The sequence below is a fragment of the Cuculus canorus genome, chromosome 16 (genome assembly GCF_017976375.1).
Source record: "Cuculus canorus isolate bCucCan1 chromosome 16, bCucCan1.pri, whole genome shotgun sequence".
In the NCBI taxonomy this organism is placed as follows: Eukaryota; Metazoa; Chordata; class Aves; order Cuculiformes; family Cuculidae; genus Cuculus; species Cuculus canorus.
The window spans coordinates 7,860,622-7,878,803 of record NC_071416.1 but is presented as its reverse complement, the minus strand read 5'-3'; the positions used below and the strand labels follow the sequence as shown (position 1 = coordinate 7,878,803).

At 62.4% G+C, this 18,182-nt stretch overlaps 4 protein-coding genes across 7 annotated transcripts; 2 read left to right on the top strand and 2 right to left on the bottom strand.

The window, feature by feature from the left end:
* Positions 1 to 2,294: 2,294 nt before the first annotated feature.
* On the bottom strand, positions 2,295 to 6,884 carry LOC128853835 (uncharacterized). Its single transcript, XM_054081738.1, has 2 exons — positions 4,317 to 6,884; positions 2,295 to 3,273 (listed from the first exon to the last, which is right to left on the bottom strand). The coding sequence occupies exons 1-2, from the start codon at positions 4,387 to 4,389 to the stop codon at positions 2,456 to 2,458; spliced, it is 891 nt and encodes a 296-aa protein (XP_053937713.1). The 5' UTR covers positions 4,390 to 6,884; the 3' UTR covers positions 2,295 to 2,455.
* Positions 6,885 to 7,396: 512 nt separating this feature from the next.
* Positions 7,397 to 11,996, top strand: DNTTIP1 (deoxynucleotidyltransferase terminal interacting protein 1). 3 transcript variants are annotated; one of them, XM_054081734.1, is made up of 13 exons: positions 7,397 to 7,540; positions 7,692 to 7,762; positions 7,971 to 8,067; positions 8,226 to 8,324; positions 8,767 to 8,835; positions 9,140 to 9,196; positions 9,415 to 9,476; positions 9,921 to 9,966; positions 10,431 to 10,489; positions 10,665 to 10,725; positions 11,049 to 11,141; positions 11,360 to 11,415; positions 11,778 to 11,996. In XM_054081734.1, the coding sequence occupies exons 1-13, from the start codon at positions 7,439 to 7,441 to the stop codon at positions 11,914 to 11,916; spliced, it is 1,011 nt and encodes a 336-aa protein (XP_053937709.1). In that variant the 5' UTR covers positions 7,397 to 7,438; the 3' UTR covers positions 11,917 to 11,996. The 3 variants fall into 3 exon arrangements, with proteins under 3 accessions (XP_053937709.1, XP_053937711.1, XP_053937710.1); XM_054081735.1 differs by having other exon boundaries at positions 7,398 to 7,540; positions 11,070 to 11,141; positions 11,778 to 11,994; XM_054081736.1 differs by lacking the exon at positions 11,049 to 11,141 and having other exon boundaries at positions 11,778 to 11,995.
* A 132-nt stretch (positions 11,997 to 12,128) lies between these two features.
* UBE2C (ubiquitin conjugating enzyme E2 C) lies at positions 12,129 to 13,981 on the top strand. 2 transcript variants are annotated; one of them, XM_054081740.1, is made up of 6 exons: positions 12,129 to 12,608; positions 12,737 to 12,764; positions 12,841 to 12,927; positions 13,435 to 13,525; positions 13,629 to 13,688; positions 13,812 to 13,981. In XM_054081740.1, exons 1-6 carry the CDS (start codon positions 12,508 to 12,510, stop codon positions 13,868 to 13,870), a joined length of 426 nt encoding a protein of 141 aa, XP_053937715.1. In that variant the 5' UTR covers positions 12,129 to 12,507; the 3' UTR covers positions 13,871 to 13,981. The 2 variants fall into 2 exon arrangements, with proteins under 2 accessions (XP_053937715.1, XP_053937714.1); XM_054081739.1 differs by having other exon boundaries at positions 13,321 to 13,525.
* Positions 13,982 to 15,280: 1,299 nt separating this feature from the next.
* On the bottom strand, positions 15,281 to 17,151 carry TNNC2 (troponin C2, fast skeletal type). The gene is made up of 6 exons (XM_054081502.1): positions 17,016 to 17,151; positions 16,284 to 16,335; positions 16,033 to 16,176; positions 15,838 to 15,952; positions 15,615 to 15,751; positions 15,281 to 15,538 (listed from the first exon to the last, which is right to left on the bottom strand). The coding sequence occupies exons 1-6, from the start codon at positions 17,025 to 17,027 to the stop codon at positions 15,507 to 15,509; spliced, it is 492 nt and encodes a 163-aa protein (XP_053937477.1). The 5' UTR covers positions 17,028 to 17,151; the 3' UTR covers positions 15,281 to 15,506.
* Between the last annotated feature and the right edge of the window lie 1,031 nt (positions 17,152 to 18,182).

Genomic DNA, 18,182 nt, shown 5'->3' with positions numbered 1-18,182 from the left:
CGTGCACACATGGCTGCACGTGCAGGCAGCCCGCCCAGCCGAGCGTGCCAGAGCCTCCTGCCTCTTCCAGGGACAGACGCTCCCGGAAGGCAGCCAGAAGGGAAAGCCGGCAGCTCCGGTGCCTCCATCCTTGCACCACACGGTGCCAGCAGACCCACCTGCAGCGCCACGTGGGGCTGGCACCGTGCAGCGCCGGCACAGCCTGTGGCAGTGTTCGCAGATGCCCCAGACAGGGCAGGTGGGGGTAGATTCAGGGTCTCCTGGGAGAGCCAGGGCCGAGCGATTGCCATGGGGCTCCAGGCGAGGGAGAGCCATGGGTGGGAAGCGCAGCCATATCCTAGTAAGGGCAGCGCTCCTGAGTGATGGTGCTGGTGCAGATCCGTGCCCAGAGGCCATGGCAGTGCATGCTCCTGCCAGCCCTATGGGAGGGAGCGGGAGGCAGCCTCAGGTCTGTGTGATGGGACCTGTGTACCCACCCTGGCTCCAGCAAGGACACAGGACCCAGTGCTATGGCCCCGCAGTCCTGGTGCCTGGGCAGAGCCCCTGTACAGCCCCCAGCTCCTCACCTTCACCCCGCAGACCCTGGCAAGCCCTGGTCCCCAGCTGCACCCCAGGGCAAGGGGCTGGCGGGCATAGCAGAGCTGCGGGGCCAACGGCAGCGTGGGGCTGTGGACCGTGTCCAGTCACAGGATGTCCCTCAGGAGCCAGAAATTGTTCTCAGAGGTTGAACAATGCCCAGAGAGCTGCCAGGGCACCACGGGCTGCTCCACACGCCCAGCCATGGAGTCACCTCAGCAGGGCTAGCCCAACACTGGGGTCGCCTTGCTGCCTCCTGCTCTGTACCTGTCCCCACAGCACAAGGCTGCTCTGGTTTTGTGGCACAGCATGGCACAGCATGGTAAAGCTCCCTCAGGTCTGCAGGGCCCCGTGCCAAGCAGCAGCACCTTCATGCCTCCCTGTGTAGCTGCTCATCCAGTGGCACCAGCCTGCGCGAGGGAGGGGACAGAGGCATTCACGCTTGGAGAGAGTACACTGGGTGCCAGGGCACGGACGCAGCGACTGTGGCCAGCCTCCAGCTCCATGAGGATTTAAACCCCTGCCTGTGCCCAGACTGGCAGCCCCCTCGCTGCCCGCCCCACACCATGCGGATGCAGTGGCTGCTTCTGCTCCTGGTGCTCTGCTGCCTCTGGGCCCGGCTGGCATCCCCAGGTGAGCGTGGGACACGCATGGGAACTGGGAACGGGGCTGCGGGAGGAGGCACGGCTGCACGCAAAGGGTGAGTGAAGCCATGGCTGGGGTGCAGCAAGCGTCCCGCACGGCAATGCCAGCTCCCCGCACATCCTTGCATGGGGCAGAAATGCCCAGCAAAGCCCCCGGGGGCTCCTCTGGGAGGGGTGATTGGGGTCTTGGGCCCTGCTTGCCCCCAGGGCTGTGCTGCAGGGCCAACAACAGCACCCTAGTGAGCTCTGAGGTGAGGACTGGGGACAAGGATGCTCCTGTCTCTCCCCAGGATTCACCTAGCGCCCACCTGGCCCCAGGCTGAGGACCCGTCACATGCAGCTGCCCCCACCACCCTGCGCCAGACGGACAAATGGACAGACAGACGGCCATAGGGGGCTCCCCCAGCTGCTGGACGAGCTCCCACCTCCTGATCCCACCTCCTCCCTCACCCTCAGCTCACTGCTGAGCAAAGGGGTCTCCGTGCCGCCTCATCCCAGTAAACCCAGTTTGCCATGAACACTGGGAGGCTCCTGCTGTGTCAGTCTCCTGTGAGCCTCCGCCGGGCTCCGTGGGGCCCCCTCACCTCTGGAAGAGGGCTGGGTTCCCAGGCAGGGCTGAGTGTCTGGGGACCTGCACATCAGTCCTGCCCAAACTCTGGCCACCCCTGCTGGGGCAAGGCTCGTTCCTATTCCCAGAGACCCTCCTGGGAACAGGTGCCCAGCAGGACCCCATTGTGCCCTCAGAAAGGACCTGGGTCTCACTGGGCTCATCCCTGGAGGCTGGGCTTACCACAGGGCTGCCACGGCACAGCCAGTCCCAACCTTGCCCTGGTGCAACCGCACAGCATGAGCATGCCAGGGCTGCCCCTCTCAGCTGGCACGGGGAGCATTCCCCAAGCTCCTGACCCTACTGTCGGCACAGGTGAGGCTCCAAGGGGCACTGCAGCACAGCGCCAGACTGCCGGAGCAGCACCTGTGTGTGGCTGTGCCCAGCCGGCTCCTGGCCGAGCCCTGACAGCCAGACCAGCATTGCGCAGGGACAGCTTGTGACACCATGCCAGTGTCCCAGTGTGGGGTTTATTAGGAAAGAGAAAGTCCTGCCCAAAACACCGATAGTGCCTGGCACTGGCCCTGGCAGAGTGAGGCGGAGGAGGAGGCTGGGGGAGCTGTCCCTGCTCCTACCCATTGCAGGCTCTCCTCGCCCCAAACGCTCATCACACACCCTGCGGCATTGGTCACCAAGCATAATCACCATCCCAACCACCATCATCATCACTGCCATCATCATCATCACCATCACTGTCATCATCTCCATAGTCATCATTGTCATCGTAGTTGTCATCGTCATCACCGTCGTTGTCGTCACCATCATCATCACCATTGTCGTTATCATCACCATGCTCGTTTTCATCATCGTCATCGTCGTCGTCACCATCATCATCATCATCATTATCATTGTCATCATCACTCTCATCACCCTTCTCAGACTCGGGCTTCTCTCCTGCCTCGGGCTTCCCCTCACTCTCCGGCTTCTCTCCTGACTCTGGTTTATCTCCCGACTCCGGTTTCCCCCCAGCCTCTGGCTTCTCTGCAGTCTCAGGTTTCACTCCGGTCCCCGGCTTCCCTCCAGTCTCTGGCTTCTCCGCAGTCCCCGGCTTCACCACAGTCTCAGGTTTCACTCCGGTCCCCGGCTTCCCTCCAGTCTCTGGCTTTGGTAAATCCTCTGGCTTTTCCTTCGTCTCATTCTTCCCCCCACACGCCGGATTTTTCCCTGAACTAGGTTTCTTCCCGGTGTCTGGCCGCCCAGACAGTGCAGGTCTGTTCCCCGTCACAGGCTCCCTGCCGGTCTCTGGCTTCTTCCCGAGCGTGGGTGTCGCAGCAGCCCCCAGCTCAGCTCCAGTCGGCTGCTGGTCCTTCCCGTCCGGGGTGACCCTGCCAGGCTGTGGACTGGGCACCGCACTGGGCTCTTTCCCAGGCGAAGGGCTGTTCTCCACAACGGTGTTTCCAGGCTGCCGTGGCGGTGGGCACTGGCCAGGGGCTGCTCTGAGGAGTGCTGGAAGGGAGCAGAAAGCAGCAGAGTCAGCCACAGCTCCCACCCCGATGTCACGGTGAGGCATCGCCACAGGGCTGCGGAGGACCTGCCGCAGGAGCCACAGCACAGCCCCTCCTGGGCATCTCTGCCCCAGGGCCGGCGCCCACCCACGGCCCCGGCCATGTGGGGGAACCAGGAGCGATGGCACCACGCCACAGCCCACCCCAACATCCACAGCGAGCCCCGCACCACCCAGGCTCATCCTCACACCAGTTCCCCCCGTGGCTTCCCCAACCCTCACAGGCAGAGACCCCAGCAGCTGCCCGCACCTACAGAGTGCTGGGCTCCCCTCAGGCAGCGCTGGCCCTTGGCATCGCCTTGGGAACGGAACCAACGTGCTGGCAGCGGAGGTACCGGCCCTGCTGGCAGGCTGGCAAGGGCGGGTTGTACTGTAGGGCTCGCACCCAGCCTGGGGACTGAGGCTGCCACAGCTCGGGGAACGGCATTTCGAAAGCGACGATGACATTTCTGTCAACACATTTTCATCAGTGCTGTGGCCCCAGCATCTCCTTACAGAACAGCCTCCGAGTTTGAGCTTTAGAACTGAATAGCCCGGCCGGCAGCACATGTAGGAGCGCTTGGAAAGAAAGGGTCCCATAAAACTGTAACCCCTGCTCTGCAAATCACCTCATGACTGGTGCAAAAGAAATGCAATTGCCACTGCTTAGCAAGGTGGCTGTTTTATCAAGAAAAGAACAGAAGGAAAAATAACTCATCTTTGAGAATTCCCCTTCTCCCCAGTTTAGAGCATTTAAGGAAGGGCTGAAGCTCACGAGGGTGCACGAGGCTCTCCCACACAAGGATTCAGACAGGCTTTCCAGCATACATCACTGGCACCACCATCAACACCAATCTTGTGTTGATGGCAATCCTGCTCACAGCAGGGGTCAGACAAGGTGACATCTAAAGGTCCCTTCCCACCCAAACTTTCCATGGTTCTATGACAATACAGAAAATATCCTGAAACCCCGTTGGGCAGGTGTTCCTGGCACACCTGTACTTGCCTGCGGTGGGTGCTGCCTGCAGCTCTGCCCCCAGGGCCAGGAGTCCCAGCAGGATGATGTCTCTTGCCCTCATGCTGCCAAGCCAGTGGCCCAGGCTGAGCTGGGCAGCAATTTAAAGTTCCTGCTGGGTTCTGGGAATGGGAGGAAGCCGCTCACAGGTGACTTGGAGGAACCTCCCACCTTTTACTGCAATACTGTTTCCTAAAGAACCGCTCCAGCTGCCATTCTCCACCCACAACGAGGCAGGAGCAGGAGCTGGAGTCGCTGCATGCTGCGGGGAGGACAGCACAGGACTGGGAAGGAAGGAAGGGGCAGCCCTGGCTGCAGGAGGGAAGATTCCTCCTGCTGCTCCTGGTGGGAATCCAGACCACCATGCTAAAGGCTGTGTCCGACCTCTCCACCACTGCCACACAGCAGCACCCAGGGACAAACCATCCTCCCCAGCCCCAGTACAAGGGACACTGCTGGTGCCTCCCTGCGATGCCAAGCAGGAAAAGGCAGGGCTGCCTGCACCTGCTCCCCATCCTTCCTGCCTTTGGGCAGATTCCCAGCCTGGGATCATTCAGATGGTGTTGGTCCCACCACCAGCCCTGCCTCTGCCAGGACATCACCTGCTTCCCAGGAGTGTGCTGGGAGCGAGCAGGGCTCCAGCACCAATGCGTTATTCAATGGGATGCAGAGAAGGAAAGCGCCAGCTCAGGGACAGCCCTGTCCCTCAGAAGCACAGCGCTCGCCGCACAGAGCCTGCGTCGTCACTCTGGAGAGCTGCTGTGTTTGGAAACCAGCGGGAATGAATGCTCCAAACTGATGGACACTACTCCTGCTGCAGCACCACCAGGCTCTTGTCTTCCCATCACTACCCTGTTAAAACTGCAAGGGAGAGCAGAGTGGGAATCACTTTCATGCCAAACCCAGTGCAAGTCTAAGGAGCACTTTTTTCCTCCCCCATTCAATTATTTTTTCTGGAATTGCACCCAGACAAAATTTTAGGAGAACTTCAGACCCATCCGGCCAGAACACACCAGCACAAATGGATCAGATCCACTGGATCAGATGCCAAAGTTTAACCCTGCAGCTGTGGGGCCAGAAAAATCAGTTGGTTTGAGCTCAGCATCATTTCTACAATTTCAGGTTTGTGCCACTTGACAAGAAAACTGAAAAGCAAAGTCCCTGCTCCAACAGCTCTCCACCACAGCCACATCAGAGCGATGGTGGCAGTACAACGGACACGGCTCAGGAGCGGAAAGGTGCACAGTTCTGTGCTGCCAAGCCCGTGTGGGAAGCGGGCTCACTGCAGGAACTGCGCTGCGAGTACAGGCTGGGTCCTCTCGTGGCCATGACTCAATTCCAATGCAATTCCTACACCAGCCGCCCGTGCCTTTGGCAGATCCGGTGCCTCATACCTCGCAGCTCCACGCCTTAACCTGCCGGCCCGGTGCTTATCGCACGTTGCTGTCGCTGTTAATCATGGGTGAACAGGACAGACTGCAGAGCAACTGGTACTGCCCTGCCAGTGTTGGCAGTGCTGACTCCCTTCCACGCATTGGGAAAATCATCTGGAACAACCTGCGAGATTGCAGGGCTCTTTCCAACACCAGGCCTTTGGACATCCAATTTCTGTGGCTCACAATTTAGAGCAACCAAAACAAGCATGTGGAAGCCCAGTGGTGGTGATAATGAAATTATGGCAATGCCAGTGGTGACAGGACCAGTCCCACATCCGCAGGTCGGCTTTGTGTAACTGCCTGACCTCATTCCAGGTGGATGCAGACCTGGCCAAAGCGGCAGGAAGGGGACAAGGGCTGCAGCCACTTCCAGCATGTGAGCCCATGATTCAACAGCCTCTCTCCCCTTAGCCAGCTCCGGGCTCTCGTGGCTGCTGAGCACAGACTCTGCTTGGCCGATGTCTACAGCAAAGATCATACTGGGGATGTGGCCCCAGGCTGCAGCGATGAACACTGAGGGAACTGGTGGAGTGTCTTTCAGAGGCCCCAACTGCACCGCAGGCATTGGTTGGAATGGCCAGCAGGCCTGGCAGAAGAGGAGAACCCACTGTCCCTCTCTGCCACAGGCCCAGGGACCTCCCTGCTCGCACATGGAGCACAGGACAGGGAAAGTGAAATAGCCACTGGAGCAAGTGTCAGCACTCGACAGCACAGCTCCGCTATCCTCCACAATGCCCACTCCAAGCACCAACCAGCCTCGGAACGGTCTGCTTTGGCAAATCCTGTCTGTTTCACCTTACCCATTACAAGGAAAAACACTGCCAACAAAACAGTGAATATCATTAACATTAAGCCATTACCCAGCAGACCCACAGCAAAGCTCCCTGTGGACCAGGATACTGGGTGAGACCTCAAAAACGAGGGACAAGTTGTTGCAAGGGCCCTGCACCGGCTGGATGGGGCAGGGGAACACTGATAGCAAAGACATAGTGCAGAGAGATGAGAGACACACAGGAGAAAGTTGATTGAGCAGCAGAGAGTTTACTATTCTGTAACACAGCAAGGAACTGTGCTCACACTCATGGGAGGACAAATCCCATTTCTGCAGCTGCAGCAAGGGGCAGGGTCATTACTCACTGGTTTCACCTGATCCAGTCCTGCTGCTGGAAAGGGCTGGAAGAGCACGGCTTTTTATGGCCGTAGGACTTACACTCTTAAGCACCGACCGTCTATCACTGCATCCAGGCAGGAAGCTGCCCCTCTTCTGACCCAAGGCAGTCGCTGTGCTCACACACCTGGCACCCGCCTGTGTCCGGTGGGGCCTATGGAAACCGGAGAGCGGAGCGGAGGGGCTGTGGTCCAATATCAGGCCAGGAGGCAGAGGCAGCGGTGGAGGCGAGGAGGGAGTGGATGTGAGGGGGGGGTTGTCAGAGTCACCGCGGTACCGGCCCCCTCGGGCTGCTCCGCTCCGCCGCCGCGGGGCCCGGGGAGGGAGGCGGCTCGGGGGACTGCGGGCCCAGGGGGGAGCTGGGGAAGCCGAGGACAAGCGGAGACCACGCCGCCATCGCCCCACTCCTCACCATCGCTGCCATGTGACGTCACTCTCGGCGCGTGGGGGCGGTGTCGCGTCGCGATGACGTCTCTCCCAGCGCGCGGGGAGGTGGCTGTCGCGCTGCGATGACGCAGGGGCTCGGCCCTTCCGGCGCTGCCGCCATGGGCGCCGCCCGCGATGCGGAGCAGCAGGCGGGGCCGCCGGGACAGGGGGGGCCGGGCGGCACGGTGAGGGGCCGAAGCAGCGAGGGGGGGTGGGGCCAGGGCTGGGGGGCAGCGGGGGGGACCTGGGGACCCTGGCACCCGGGCTGTGGCCGGGGGACAGCAGGGAGGCTGGGGGAGCATCAAGAGGGCTGGGGCTGACGCCTGTGTCCCGCAGAGTCCCTGGAACATCATGATCAAGCACCGGCAGGTGCAGCGGCGTGGCCGGCGCTCCCAGATGACTACCAGGTACAGTCAGGCCATGGCGAGCTGGGGCAGGACGGGAGTGGTGGGAGGCGAGCCCAGGCTTGGGGGGAGCTGAGGTGGGAAGGGACCAGGTGGAGGTGAGTGGGGGGTGAGCCCAGGCTGGGCAGGCGTGAGGAGGGGACGTTTGAATGGAGGGACCAGCCACCAGACCAGGGGGTCCCGCGCCCCCGGCTGACTCCTTCTCCTTCAGCTTCACAGACCCAGCCGTGTCCATGGATCTTCTGCGTGCTGTTCTGCAGCCCAGCATCAACGAAGAAATCCGGGCTGTCTTCAACAAGTACCTGAAAGTGAGAGCGGTGGGGAGAGGCCCCAGTGAGCCCCCATTGCAGGCTGCACAGCCAGAGCTCCACTGCTGGGAGCCATGCAAGGCTGCTGGCGTGTGGATTTCTGTGCAGTGCTGCCCAGCTGCTCCAGCTCTGACTCTCTCCTGCCACATGCTTTCCAGTTTTTCCAGAAGGCAGCAGTCAATGTGCGTGATAACGTTGGGGATGAGGTGGACCCGGAACAGCTTATCCAGGAGACATGTCGAAGCTGCCTGGAGCAGGTGGGTGCTAGCGTGGCAGAGCGGAGCCCCAACAGGGACACATCCCTCTGTGGTGTGATGTTAGCTAGGGTGGCATCCACAGCACCTCCGTGTTGCTGTTCTTGCCTTTGTTCTCATGGGAAGAGGAGAGCAGCTGAGGCCAGGCAGCCATGCTGTTGCTTTCCACAGCTGCTCCGTGAGAATGTGTTGCATGGCTGGAGCTGCCACAGAGGGCAGCCCCTGGTACCCATTGGAGACTCCCAGGGACGGTGGGATGTTTCCCTTTCACGTCTTTCTTCTGCTGTGGTTGCCCAGATGTCTTGCAGCCTGTGGAAGCCCTGCGTGGCCACCATCCAACAGTCAAGCTGCTGCAGGGCTTTTGGGCAGACACATGGACGTGGAGGCTGCCTGCAAGCCCCTCTCTGCACCTGGACTCAGGTAACCCTTCACTCTCATCCTGCAGGCCAAGCTGCTCTTCTCTGACGGCAAAAAGGTCGTTTCCAGGCTGCCCCACGAGCAGGGGGTACCAAAGGTAAAGTTGTTATTGTTCCCTGAGGCTTGGACGAGTTATAAGAGCTAGGAGAAGGGTGGGAATTGCTTTGTTCTCTGCCTCTTCCTGTCCTTCGGTGCCCTTGCGAGGAGGCAGCACTGGGAGGGATGCTATGAGCAGGGCAGGGAGCTCCCAGGCGCAGCTGCTGCTTGTTGGGGTTTGGAGCTGCTCATTGCAATGGGGGAATCAGCGTTTCCTTGCAAAGCAGAGAGCAGACGGCTGGACGCAGGAGCTCTGCCTGGGCAGGAGCAGAGCCCTGCTCACCCCACTGCCATTCCTCTTCCAGCGCACCCGACAGATGGATGAGGACCTGAATCGCCGAGGGAGCCCCGTTCCCAAAAAGGTAGGAGTGCTTCTGCACAAGGGATTTTATGTTTTGGGAAAACTGTTGCTCATTCCTGGTTGCTCCCACAGGCTGAGTGCCTGCAGGCAGAGCTTATGATGCCTGGAGATGCTCACTCTTGTGCTGGCATCCCTGCTCCTGACAGGAGCAGCTTCGCTGGGAGGTGGTGGGTGACACAAGGGCACTCAGCGGAGTCACTGAGGGTTTCCTCTCTGCAGAGAAAGGGGCGACCTCCAGGACAGAGCCTGGCGAATGACCGCGGGGTCTCAGGCATGGCTGCGTGAGTACGAGTCCCTGTTCTGGGAGGATGAGGGGAAATGCAGCCGCCCGAACCGGGGAGGAGGAAAAACCTGTGTCTTCCTCCCTTCCCACGGCAAAGAGAAGTGCAGGGAAGGGCTAGAGGCAGACAGGAAGAGTTGTGGTTCAAGCATTCCCCCAGGGGCAAAGACCCTCCAAAACACAGTTTTAAACAGGCCCAAAGGAGTGAAAAGGTCTGGGTGGGCCTTTTGGAGCAGGCAGTGTGGGACACAGGCGGGATCCTGGCTGCCAGGGAGAGGAGAGCATGCAGCACAGACAAGAGGCTGGAGCCGGGCACCACAGGGGAGTGGGGGCTGTGAACATGGGCAGATCTGAGGGCTGGGTCTCAGTCCCTGCTGCTGGTGCTGCACTGGTGATGGTGCTGATCCCACAGCATTTCGTTCTTACCGTGTTTTTCTTCCCACAGCTGGAAGCTCAAAGTCTCTGAGCCCGTGAGAAGGGATGGACCAAAGGTATTGGCTGGCCAGTGCTGCTGGGCTCACCCTCTCCTCCCCTTTGCTTCCTCTAGCACAGCCCTGCTGCTGCAGGAGTGCAGCGCCGAGCCTTGCTCGGCCTCGGCAGGCCCCTGCAGCACCAGAGAGGAGAAGGAGAGGAGCGAAGTGCCTGGAGGCCTTTGCTTGTCTCCCCAGGCACCGCAACTGTGGCTCCGTGATGTGGTGCCACTGGTAGGAGACCTGGGGAGGGCAGTGGTAGCCAGCAGGATCCCACAAGCATTTCCCAGGAGGGAAACTACTTAAATCTGCACACAGGGAAGGCAGTGTCCCTCCTCTGCAGAAGCCCAGAGGTCTGTGGCCAGCTCCCTCCCTCACAGGCCGGGAGCAGTGCCAGGGTTCCGTGGCAGAGAGCTGAGGCTCATGGAGCATGGCCCGGCACCAGCTTCCCTTCTAATGCTGCCCCTTTTCCAATTGCTCTGTAGTGGGATCCATCCCGACTGACTGAAACCACAACCTTTGTGCTGGGATCTCGAGCAAACAAGTAAGGAGCGGCCCCGTTGGAGGGTGGTGTCTCCAGGCAGGAGCCCGCAGGACTCCTCTGTGACTTCGCTTCTCTGCCTCCAAAGCAGCAGGAAGGGCCTGGGGAGGAGAGGGGTCCCCACCCCACCACCGCCACCCCTCGCACAGCATAACACTCCCTCCTCTTCCTCTTTCAGGGCTCTCGGGATGGGAGGAACAAGAGGGCGACTCTACATCAAGCATCCCCAACTCTTTAAGGTCAGATTCTGCAGCCAGGATGCTTCCTCCTTCGGGGTTTGCTCAGAAATGGTTTCTGAGGAGAATCAGTAGTGTGTGCTTCGACTCGCTCCTTCCCTTCCTCCCCACGGCTCTTGTCTCGGAGCTTGTACAGCCTGGCAAGTGCCCTGGAACGTACATTATCAGCTTAGTGCAGCCTCTGGGCGATTGGGTTTCCCTGGAGCTTGAGGTGGGAGAGGCAGGAGGCAGAGCTGGGCCCTCTGCCCCAGCGGGCAGTGTGTGAGGGGTGCAGCATCTCCGCCGCAGGGTGCTGCGAGCAAAGGTCTGTTGTCCGCACTCAGCAGGTCCTTGCTGCTTTGTTGCAGTATGCAGCCGATCCACAAGATAAGCACTGGCTGGCAGAGCAGCAGCACATGAGGGCCACAGGGGGCAAGATGGTGAGTATGGCGGGGCTGGGGCCATGCAGGCACCCACCGCAGGGACACAGAGGCTGCGGCGCGGCAGCTTCGCCAGCAGGCCAGGCAGGGCGTGCAGAGGCAGAGGTGCTGTGGGGCACCGCGGGGGTCCATGTGCTGCCACTCGGACCTGGGGCACAGCCAGCTTGGCACTGGCCAGGGGCCTGCAGGCATGTCCAGGTCCCCCCCTTGTGCCGCAGGCGTACCTCCTCCTCGAAGAGGACATCCGCGACCTGGCTGCCAGCGATGATTACAGGTGAGGGGTGAGCTGCCGTGCAGGGGGGACGGCCCAGGGGGCCTCTGCTGAACAGGGGCCCGATGCTCCCTGGGGGGCTCAGTGCTCGGGAGTTGGGGGCCTGGTGCCAGGGGGTTGGGAACTCTCCGCTGGGGTCTGTGGTGGGTGCCAGGGTTTGGGGGCTCAGTGATGGATGAAGCTCAGTAATGGGGTTGAAGTGCATGCTGGGGGGCTTGGGGCTGGTCGGGGGTCAGGGTCTGGGAGGCTCAGTGCCAGGGGCTTGGGGGCCGTCGTGCTGTTTGGTGCTCGGTGCCAGGGTCTGTGATGAGTGCTGGGTTTGGGGGGGGTGCCAGGGTCCTTCCGTCTCACCGCCCCCTCTCCAGGGACTCCGTCGACCTGCGGCTGGAGGAGCTGAAGCCCTTCGTCCCGCCACCCTGGATGACGGAGAAGATGCAGAAGCACATGGAGACCCTTCGCCGCGGGGGGGAGGTGCCGCCCTCGGAGGGTCCCCCTGAGCCCTGACACCCCCGAAGTCCCCCTGCCCTGAGACATCCTCCCCCCGGCCCCCAATAAAGCTGCTTCGCACCCGCCGCGCTGCGTCGTGGGAAAGGAGGGGGTCGGGGGAAGGGGAGGCTGGGCGGGGAAAGGGGGGGCCTTGGTACGGGGGCGGCCCCTTCCGGGCACAGTGGCCAATCAGCGCCCCGGGCCGTTACGGCGGGGCACCGCCCGCGATGCGCAGCGATTGGGCGGCTCGAAAGGAGCCGCGCGTTGATTGGTGGAGGCGCCGCGCGGTGGCGACATTCAAACGGGGCGCGGGAGGGTCCGCACCGGGAACACCGCGTCTCTGCACTGGGACCAGCTGAGCTCCGCTCTCCGCATCAACCCTATTGGGAGCAGCTCGACTGCGCTCGACGCATCGCCACACCGGCAGCTCGGCACCGGGATCACAGCATCGCCACAACTGCAGCAGCTCGGCACCGGGCACCGCATCGAGGCGCTCAGCCACCGGTACCGAGGGAGCTACAGCACTGCTCACCGCACCGGAGCCCCGCGGTGGGCCCAGCGCAGCCGCTGCCGGCGGGCGGATCGCGGTGCGGCTGCCCCGCAGCCTCCATGGCCTCACAGAACGCGGACCCCGCCGCCCTGACCGGCCCGGCCGCCCGCAAAGGCGCGGAGGCGGGGGCCACGGCGGCCCGGGGCGCGGTCGGGAGGAGGTGAGGGGACCGGGGGGGCCCCGGGGACCGGGAGCTGAGGGGTCTGGGGGCTCCAGGGCGGGGACCGGGAGCTGCGGGGACCGGTTTTCCCCCACGGCCCCGCCCGGTAACGCGAGTTTCCCCCGCAGGCTGCAGCAGGAGCTGATGGCACTGATGGTGAGCAGGGGCAGAGGAGGGGGTTCCGAGGTGGGGCGGGGGGTTCCCTGGCCGCCCTGACCCTCCGTCCCCGCAGATGTCCGGTGACAAAGGCATCTCTGCCTTCCCCGAGTCTGACAACCTCTTCAAGTGGATCGGGACCATCGACGGCGCCGCGGGCACGGTGAGCAAGAGGGGTCTCGGTGCCCCCCGCCCCTCTCCACAGCACCCCAGCTCCAATTCTCTGGGGCTGAGATTCATTCCCTCATCCCAGCTCTCCCCGGGATGGGGGGTTCACCCTACACACCAGCTCCCAGCCTCCACAGGGCTGGTTTCTCTCCCCACTGCATCCCTGCTCCCCCCAACCTGGGGATGATGCCCCCACACACACCCCGGTTCCCCCCGGGCTGGGGTCCTGCCTACTCCCCCTGGGGCTGGGGTTCTCCCTGCACCCCGGTTCCCCCCAGGTTGGGGTCCCACTGGCTCCCCATGGGGCTGGGGTCCTCCCTGCACCCTGATTCCCCCTGGGCTGGGCCCCCCCCGGGGCAGAGCCCCCCACCCTGACGCCTGCCCCCAGGCCTACGAGGGGCTGCGGTACCGGCTGTCGCTGGAGTTTCCCAGTGGGTACCCCTACGCTGCGCCCACCGTGCGGTTCCTGACGCCCTGCTACCACCCCAACGTCGACACCCAGGGCAACATCTGCCTCGATATCCTCAAGGACAAGTGGTCAGCCCTCTACGACGTCCGAACCATCCTGCTCTCCATCCAGAGCCTGCTGGCAGGTGGGTCCCACGGCTGCGCCACAGTGTGGGGCTGCCCCACATAGCACTAGGGCTCAGGGGCCCAGGGTCCCCCCTCCCTGCTGACCCAGCCTCTATCCCCCAGAGCCCAACATCGAGAGCCCCCTGAACGTAGATGCCGCTGAGCACTGGAAGAACCAAGCAGGTGAGTGCTGGGGTGGGGGCATCCCCTGCCCCATCCACTTCCCTGCAGGGTGTGCAGCTGTGCAGCGCCACAACCGCACAGCTGCTCCAGGACCACAGCCCTGTGCTCCTCCTCTCTTCTCAGCCTACAAAAAGTACGTGCAGGAGACGTACACCAAGCAGACCAAGACCCAGGAAACTTGACTGTGCTGCCACATCTGTGCCCACTCCCTGTCCCACCCCTCCCCCGGCTCTTTGTATCATAGCCTGGTTTTAAATTAATATTCCTGTCCGAGCCACGGTTAATGTATAAATAAATGCATGTCTATAACTCTTTCTGGGCCTTTTTTCTGCAGTCTTACAGCCTCTGAGCACCCCAGGGCACCTTCTCCTGGTCCCAGGATCCCTGGGCAAGCGTGGCAGGAATGGAGGGACACGGACCCCATGGGGTGACAGTGGCTTTCCCTGCTGCTTCTCCTTTCTCTCTCTGTCTTTATTGTCTCTCCTTAGTCATAGAATCATGGAATCATTAAGACTGAAAAAGACCTCTCAGCTCACCTAGTCCAGCTGCCAGCCTAACCCTACCAGGCCCACTAAACCCTGTCCCAAGTGCCACATCCACAGGGCTTTTAAATCCCTCCAGGGGTCGGGATACCACCACTGCCCTGGGCAGCCTCTGGCAGGGCTTAACAGCCCTCTCCATGAAGGAATATTTCCTAATATCCAATCTAATCTACCCCATGACTCATCTCTAGGGAGCCTGGTCCTCAGGAGCAAGAATCCTTTTCTCCTCTGAGACTGCTGAACCTGCCTACTGCCAGCAGCCAAGTAAAACCTCTCCCTGATCAGAAACCCCATGTCCCACTGGGGTCACTGATCCGGGAAAGGATCCCCTCTGCCAGCCCCACTGTGGAGGCAGGGGGGCACCACAGCCCCTGCGCGGTGCAGCAGCCCGCTTGTCACCAGTGCTGAGCACAGGGGCCTCTGTGTTCCTCCTGCTGCCAGGGGTCATCAGTGCTGACCCCAAGATGCAGTGCCAGCTGCCGAGTGGCTTTGCAGAGGGTCCGTACGCAGCTTGCATCCCCTCTGCCCGGTGCCACCTGGCCTCATGTGGATGGGCCAGGGGCTCAGCTCCCTGGTGCCAGGGCCACCAGTGTCCAGGGAGCAGTGTGTCCCAGGGAGGCGGTGATGCCAGCAGGCTGGCACGGCAGCTCCAGCATCACCTTGATCCTGCAGGGAGGGGACCGCTGCCCACCACCCCCTTATAGCCAGGTCCCCTGAGACATCCAGATGGGACATGGCGGGGCTGGGACAGGCAGTGATGGCTTCCAGATCCCCACTGGTGCCCCAGCCCTGCCCTGGAGCAGGCCCCCATCGCTGCCCACGGGGACCCCCTCATCTGCTGGCATCTGAACCGGCTGCTCTGCATGAAACCTGAGCTCAGCGCTGGCACCCACACAGCACTCAGTGGGAACTGCAGACCCTCACTGCCCCCACGTCCCCATGGGGCAAGCCTGGCCGGCATGGGGTGCAGGGCACCCACCTGGGCACACCCCTGGGGAGTGGCACAGAGGACACAGTACCACCACTCCCTCCCCATGAACACCCTACAGCTCCAGCCTCTCCTGCTTTAATGAGGCTCAGACCAAAACCGCAAGTGACAGATGGAAGGAAAAGCTCTCAGTGGGGCGAGACCGGGGTCGTGGTGTGGGGCAGGGTCCCAGCTGGAGCGGGCAGCCAGGGGCCGGGCGCTGCAGAGCTGCTGCTCCCTGAGCAGCGGTGGAGCGAGGCTGGGCGCAGCAGCCGGCCGCAGCCGATGGCCTGAGGAATGTCTGGTCCCTTACTGCACACCCTCCATCATCTTCAGGAACTCTGCAAGAGAGCAGGACACTCAACACACAACCCCGCCTGGGGCAGCCAAAGGGCGAGGGCTGGGGTCATCGCTCACCATCGAAGTCAATGCGGCCGTCGTTGTTCTTGTCTGAATCCTTCATCAGGTCCTCTATGTCCTCCTCAGTGACGTGTTCCCCGGTTGCCCTCAAGATCTCACCCAGCTCCTCAATGTCGATGAACCCATCTGCGTTCCTGCAGGAGAGCAAGGGCAGGGCAAGGGCAGGATGTAGCCCCACTTGCCCCCGTGGGCAGGGCGGGCTGGCATTGCCCCCACTCACCGGTCGAAGATGCGGAAGCAGTTGGCCAACTCCTCCTCGGACTTGCCTTTGGCATCCTCTTTCATCTGGCGCACCATCATCACCAGGAACTCCTCGAAGTCAATGGTACCGCTGCCTGTGGGGAGGAAGCCGAGTGTGGGTCAAGCCGCCTGCCCGGCACCCACTGCCCACCGCCCGCCACCGAGGGCCACTCACCATCCTCATCCACCTCCTCTATGATGGCATCCAGCTCCTCTTTGGTGGGGTTCTGGCCCAGCATCCTCATCACCGTCCCCAGCTCCTTGGTGCTGATGTCTCCGCCGCCATCCGCATCAAACATGTCAAAGGCGGCCTTGAACTCTGTGGGGAAGGAGGTCAGATCCGGGCAGCGCACAGGACAGGGACGCAGAGGCAGGATAGCCTGGCTGGCTGGCTCCTGCCCTTCTCCCCGCTACGCCAGCACTCACCTGCGATCATCTCCTCGCTGAGGAAGGCACGGGCTTCTGCCTGCTGGTCCGTCTGCAAGGCAAGGGAGTGGGGTCATGGTGGACGGGGCCATGTTGTGCCGAGCCACAGCCCTGGCAAGCCCCGCAGCGCTGGTGCCACCGGCAAGGGTGATGGGCTGTGGCGAGCCAGGCTGTGAGCCGCCTGCCCAGAGCCCCTCAACAGCCGGGGGGGCTCCGCGGGGCAGTGGCCATGGTCCCTGTGCGCAGCCTTAGTGTCGCAGGCATGCGGTGCTATTTTTGGGGTCTCCTCAGCTCCCCTTACAGGGATCAGCAGGGCCATGGGCACCTGTTGGCTCCGATCAAGTTTCTCCTGGAGGCGCGAGCCGGCTGTGAGCCGGCGGTGATGCTGTGTCGCATGACCTGGTGCTCGGCTTTCAGCCACCCCTGCCACCACCGCCCTGGTGGCTCCGAGCTCCGGCTGCAGCCCCACCAGGATCCCTGGGCACCTGCGACCCTCGGGCAGCCGCACTGCCCCTGCCCAGGGCAGGTCCTGTGGGGACCCTGCACCGCCCTGACACCTCTGTGCCACAGTCAACACGGCACCAGCAACTGTCTCCTCATCTCCATCCACAGAGACACCTGGGCTGCCCAGATCCCCAGGTGCGTGCGGTGCCCAGCACCTCCTGCACTGCTGGGTCTCACCCTGGCACACAGCACATGTCACACAGCACACGGCAACATTGGGCTTCTTACCATCGAAGGCATGGCTGCTGCTTCCCTCCCCGAGGGAGTCACTACCTCCTGCAGCAGAAGCTCCCAGAAGCGACTCAGTGCCCCTGGCACCCCAATTTGTAGCGTCCGAGCCTCATGATGCACCCCCGGCCACTGGCCCCCAAGCCCCGGCAGCCTATCAGCTCCCCGGTAGCGATCCAGCCCCACTCACTGGACACCGGCGCATTTTACCTAATTTAGCCAAAGCGCCATTGGCCAAGGGCTGGGGATTAAATGTGGGTCTGAAGTAGGGATAGAAATTCAAGCCTTCCAGGGAGGGACATCAGAGCCTTGGCTGGAGGGCGGATCTGCTTCCCCCGCCCAGCACCACCCAGCCCATGGCAGCCCAGCAGGGAGGGGGTTAAAAATAGCCCCGGAGCAGCCGGCATCACCCAAACAAGGGGGCGAGGGCTTCCCCCTGCGCCCAGAGTTCTGACCGAACCCCCACCCTGCCTGAGGGATCCCCCCCCACTCAGCCCCGGGGCTCCAGCCTTGCCCTCCTCTCCTCACCCCTGTTCCTGTTTAGGTGGCCAGGGAAGATCCGCAATCCAGCACCCCATTCCAGAGGGATCCAGTGCTCTGTCCCAGAGGGATCCAGTGCCCCATTCCAGGGGGATCCAGCAGCCCGTCCCAGAGGAGGAAGGGGCTGCAGAGCATCCCCCTATGCACATGGCACTGGATCTCGCTGTGTTGGCACCCAGGTCCAGAAAGGCCATTTTCTTTCTGTGCTGCCTGGAGAGCAGGAAACCTGCCCGGACTCCTCCTCGAAGGCTTTCTCACCGCAGCCCATGCCAGTCACCTTTGCCAGGGCCTGGCCAGGACTAGCAGCTCTGGGACACGCTGGCCAAGTGGCCTGTGCCCCATGATGGGGGGCTGCAGAGGCGCCCGGGGCTGCCGCCGGGTCAGGCTGGCAGCACCCTGCGCCACGACCTCCCAGTGCCGGTGACATCCAGCTTGTCCCTGGCTCCTGGTTTGGCTGGGATCCCCATCCCACGGGTGGGAGCCGGGGATGGCACCAGCCAAGCCTCCTGGGTGGGAAAGGGCTGCGGGGGCTTTGGGACCCCCTGGCACTGGTGCAGGAACACCATCCCCAGACCCTCCGGCACCCGGGAGCGCAGGGGGCTGGAGAGGGGCACAGCGGGGGTGCAG